At 35.7% G+C, this 5,594-nt stretch overlaps 1 protein-coding gene across 1 annotated transcript in view; it reads right to left on the bottom strand.

Annotated features, from left to right (window-relative positions):
- ethe1 (ETHE1 persulfide dioxygenase) overlaps window positions 1-4,149 on the bottom strand; it is a 9,642-nt gene extending 5,493 nt beyond the window's left edge. Inside the window, exons 1-3 of the mRNA XM_059568606.1 lie at window positions 3,679-4,149; window positions 2,936-3,080; window positions 1,421-1,569 (exon numbers count right to left, since the gene is read on the bottom strand). Coding sequence (XP_059424589.1) covers window positions 1,421-1,569; window positions 2,936-3,080; window positions 3,679-3,834 — 450 coding nt within the window. The 5' untranslated portion in view covers window positions 3,835-4,149. The remainder of the gene's footprint in view (window positions 1-1,420; window positions 1,570-2,935; window positions 3,081-3,678) is intronic.
- Window positions 4,150-5,594: the final 1,445 nt, after the last annotated feature.

The following is a 5,594-nucleotide window of genomic DNA, read 5'->3' as shown; positions in this document are numbered from 1 at the left end:
CTCATGATCTTATCTTTGAATTAGTGTGGATTCAAGATTTACTGCAATTTTACATTCATTTTTAGATTATATTAGTGCTGTCAAATAATTAATTGCATGCAAAATATGTTTCTGTAAACATAATATATGTGTGTGCTGAGTATATTGATTATGCATATATAAATACACACACACACACACACACATAGCATATATTTTGAAAATATTTACATGCATTTAGATGCATATATTTATATTATATATAAATATATTTAATACAGTATATAAACGTAACATAGTAATCTTAAATATATACGTGCATGTGTGTGTATTTATATAAACATAATAAATATACACAGCACACCACCATAAATATATATTTTTTTAAATAATCGTTTAATCCTTTGACAACAGTTATATTTATATATTACATTATATCATTTTTTTAATTTATATTTAATGTTAATATACTGACTGCAAATGACCAAAGCTTATTTTTAAATAGCATGGATTTTAAAATGTACTGTATTGCATTGCACTGATCACTTTATTATAAATGTATATAATTTATTATTAATATACTGACTGTAAAAAGGCTTATCTTTTTACCACATTTATAATGTATTACATTTTAAATGATTTTATTTCATATTTTTTGATTATATATTATTATATTTATTTGTTTATATTGAATATAAATAAACTGTCAGTCATGATCTTGTTTTTGTACTGTGGATTTTGAAATGCATTGCATTGCCTTGATTAATTGCAATATTAAAATATTAATTTTTATATAATTTATGATATATTTTGTATTTATTATATTTTTGACATTTATATTTAATATTAATAAACTAATTGTAATTGACCCAGTCATGATCTTGTTTTTGAATCAATGTGGCCTGATCACGTCCAATATTAAATTATATAAAATAAAAAAATTATATATTTATTTTAATTAATTTTTTACATTCGACCAGGTCACAAGCTTGTTATTTTAAAACTTCATATATTTTTAAATATATTGCATTGCCCTGGTCACTTGCAATATTTTATTGTATATAATAGATTTTGTTGTATTTATTTTTAGATTATATTTATTCATTAATTTGTATTATATATTGATATATTTACTTTAAATAAACTGACTGTAAATGACCCTCTCATGATACTTGTTTTTAAATATGTTGATTTTAAGTTTATTGCATTGCTCTGATCACATGCAATATTGAATTATATTATTATAGTTATTTATATCTAAAACAAATAAATCGCCTGATTTTGTTTTTGAATAAGTGTGTTTTTTAAGATTTAATGAATTGGCATCATGACTTACAATTATTAAATGATCAATTCAGTTCTATATGTATATTGACTTGTATTTGTATCTCTATTGAATGCAGCTAAACTAAAGGCCATGATTTGAGGTGCGTGCTCGTACGTGTCTGCCGAAGCCAATGCGCTCTCCCTCCGACAGCTGGATGTCAGCAGCAGCTCCGCTGTGTTTGGAGATGGCACTCTTCAGACCAAACACCTTCTTCTTCAGGAGTCCGGTGCCAGTGATGTGATCGGCGTGACAGTGAGTGTTCACTGCAGAGAACAAGCCATCATCATCATCATCATCATCATCAGGGCTGCATGATGTATCCGAATTGCATGGGCGTGCAATATCTGAATCATTTTATTAATAGGCTACTTAAATTAAATCCTTGCAAAAGGTCAAAGTTTTAGTGCAAAGAGCGCACACACACACACACACACACACACACACACACACATACACACACTGGAGCCGTGCAGTCAGTCTTAAAGGGACAGGAGCCTATAAACACATGCTGCTGAAAATGTCACTTATGCTAAACAAATTACATAACACAGCTTAACAAAGATTCATCTAAATTTTTATTCAGACAGTGAACACAATGCAGTGTTATTTTACACCGAATCATTACATTTCTGTAACTGAATACTACTGTTTATTTGATCTCTGCTTGAAAATAGTGTATTTCTTTCTTTTTTTACTGACTGTTCACTTGCCTTTAATCATGTTTGAACTTTCTCAGACTATAGTTTTTGCTGTGGTTTATGAAGAAGTACTTAAAATGTATGGAAAGCAAAATTACAACGATATAAAATTAGCATCATTCATTCTTTTTTTTTTTTTTATGTTCACACTGATGTTAAAAATGACATTTTCTGATTTGTGACATTACTTTTTATGTAATGCTGAAACACTGCTGGTCACTTTCAGAAGATATAGCGATTATTTCTTTTCCAAGAAAGAATGTGAATGTGTTGAATTATAGAATTTTTTTTATATATATATTTTAAATTTTATGTTTTTACAGGAGTTTCTTCTGCTCATCAAGGCTGCATTTATCTGATCAAAAATACAGGATAAATGTAATACTTTGAAATATTAATAATAATGTTAGAGAGTGAATGTACTTCACTTCTCATCCGTGCTTTTTTAAATTAGGGCTGTCCAAATGGGTGCAAAACTAAATTAGAATTTTGTACTTAAATATTAGAATTCTATTTGAATTTAAAAGGCATAATTTCAGCTAAATATTACTAATGCACATTTATAAAAAGCGATAAAATAAAATGACTATCTTTGAAAAAAGTAATTTTTTAGTAATGTTTATAAACCATATATAATTGATTAAGCTGCTTAAAGAATTAGAAACAAATCAGCATCATGTATGTATGTATAGTTTAATACAACAGACCTGAAAAACAATCACAAAGAGTCATTTTCTATTTAAAAGCATGAGATGCAGTGCGATGGAGAAAACCACCATAAAGTCTCGAGACATGTTTTTAATAAGTTGAACTTACATTACTTTCTCTCTTGTGTGATAGACGTCACTCTAAAACATCTTTTTTACTCCGAGTTTAATAACACAAGTCCAGGTTAGCCGTTTAAGATGGGAGTAATAAAAGAGATGCTTACAGGCCACTTTGAGCGTCAGGCCCAGTTCATTGATGAGCTGCAGATCTCTGTCCACCGTCTCCAGCACTGGATCGATCAGAACGGCCTCTCGGCTGTCAGCATCCGCCAGCAGGTATGTGTACGTGCTGCTCTCAGACTCAAAGAGCTACAGGAACAACAACAACAGAGTCTCCATCAGTCAGCGTGAGTCAGCAGTGTACTCATATCTCATATCTGTCATCTGTACACTGCAACTACTGTTATAGTAAAACACTGCTCATGTGCTCTTACTGACCACCGATATCACTAAATAACACACACACACACACCTATTCTGTTTGATTGTATGCTCTAGTAACAGACTGGCTCTAAATGTTGCGTTGATACATTTGTAACAGACTGTCATTCACAGAAAGTCAATAGGTGATGTTTCAATGTCATATGCTCGTTTTAGCATTCAGGAGTCACAAAAATCCTTTTTGCTTTACGTTTTCAGTCGATGTATATACAGTGTTTAGAGAACCACACAAATCCATCACAGCTCAAAGTTCTGTCAAATGCTGTGATAAAAGTTGAAGTTTAACTTTTATGTGTCTTTATTGCTTTATATTGCCGGTGTAAATCCCTCAGATCGTTTTGTATCAGAAGAAGTCTTATATAACCTTGCTTTGGATCTGTTGTTGTGATTCTTCCCAGTGTTTAGCGCTTCCTGAAGGCCATTAAACACACAAACACCCGCGTGTTTTCGCGCCTGCACGGCTCACCTGTCTGAAGAGCGGCGCTCGGGGCTCCATCAGTCCGCTGTAGAGTCTCACTGAGGCGGCTGCGCTGCTCGGCTCGATCCGCGGGGGTTTGCAGCTCCACAGGCGGCTCGCTAAACTCACTGCGGGCTTCAGTCTGTGTAAGAGAGCTGCACTCATTTTACTTCCTTCTCCACCTCAGACTGGTCTGACGAGTGTCGGTCAGATCTGATCTGATCTGTATCTCAATGAACTCCGGTGACACAATGTAAAAGCAAACACGGGAGACACGCCTCTTTCCGTGGACACTGCAGACAACGCTCTAGAACGTGTTATAACGCCTCGCACGTGACTTACGCATGCATAAAATCGTTAAATGTTTGGTAAATATTCAGTAGAGACAGTTGTATGGAAGACAACAGCGCCCCGACGCAATGTTTACGAAATTCGACCTTGTCACGGAACTTTGACGTGTCTGCGCATGCGCAGAGCGCTCTTGCGTGCGGTGCCACCATGGGTGCCACCAAAGAGCAAAGCAGTGCATCTCAAAAGTTACATTTAAAGGTCCAAATCTGAATTTTCATCAATGTCAAACGTCCGGAACAATTGTTTTTAATAAACATGCATAACATTCAAAATACATAAGAATGTGCAAAAGTGGCGAAATATTATATTATTATTATACAGTCTGTCGTGGCCAAAAGTTTTGAGAATTACATAAATATTGGAAATTGGAAAAGTTGCTGCTTAAGTTTTTTATTATAGCAATTTGCATATACTCCAGAATGTTATGAAGATCAGATGAATTGCATAGTCCTTCTTTGCCATGAAAATTAACTTAATCCCAAAAAAACCTTTCCACTGCATTTCATTGCTGTCATTAAAGGAGCTGCTGAGATCATTTCAGTAATCGTCTTGTTAACTCAGGTGAGAATGTTGACGAGCACAAGGCTGGAGATCATTATGTCAGGCTGATTGGGTTAGAATGGCAGACTTGACATGTTAAAAGGAGGGTGATGCTTGAAATCATTGTTCTTCCATTGTTAACCATGGTGACCTGCAAAGAAACACGTGCAGCCATCATTGCGTTGCATAAAAATGGCTTCACAGGCAAGGATATTGTGGCTACTAAGATTGCACCTAAATCAACAATTTACAGGATCATCAAGAACTTCAAGGAAAGAGGTTCAATTCTTGTAAAGAAGGCTTCAGGGTGTCCAAGAAAGTCCAGCAAGCGTCAGGATGGTCTCCTAAAGAGGATTGAGCTGCGGGATCGGAGTGCCACCAGTGCAGAGCTTGCTCAGGAATGGCAGACGGCAGGTGTGAGCGCATCTGCACGCACAGTGAGGACAAGACTTCTGGAAGATGGCCTGGTGTCAAGAAGGGCAGCAAAGAAGCCACTTCTCTCCAAAAAAAACATCAGGGACAGATTGATCTTCTGCAGAAAGTATAGTGAATGGACTGCTGAGGACTGGGGCAAAGTCATATTCTCCGATGAAGCCCCTTTCCGATTGTTTGGGGCATCTGGAAAAAGGCTTGTCCGGAGAAGAAAAGGTGAGTGCTACCATCAGTCCTGTGTCATGCCAACAGTAAAGCATCCTGACACCATTCATGTGTGGGGTTGCTTCTCATCCAAGGGAGTGGGCTCACTCACAATTCTGCCCAAAAACACAGCCATGAATAAAGAATGGTCCCAAAACACCCTCCAACAGCAAATTCTTCCAACAATCCAACAACAGTTTGGTGAAGAACAATGCATTTTCCAGCACGATGGAGCACCGTGCCAAAAGGCAAAAGTGATAACTACACACTAAAAAATAATGGTTCTTCAGCGGTTCTTCAGGGGTTCTTTGTGGTGGATATGGTGCTATATAGCACCACTACCATTTAAAGAACCTGTCAAGCCCAGTTTGGTTCTTCAGTGGTTCTTCAGCGGTTCT

The sequence above is a fragment of the Carassius carassius genome, chromosome 15 (assembly GCF_963082965.1).
Source record: "Carassius carassius chromosome 15, fCarCar2.1, whole genome shotgun sequence".
Lineage (NCBI taxonomy): Eukaryota > Metazoa > Chordata > Actinopteri > Cypriniformes > Cyprinidae > Carassius > Carassius carassius.
This window is presented reverse-complemented; position numbering and strand designations above follow the sequence as displayed.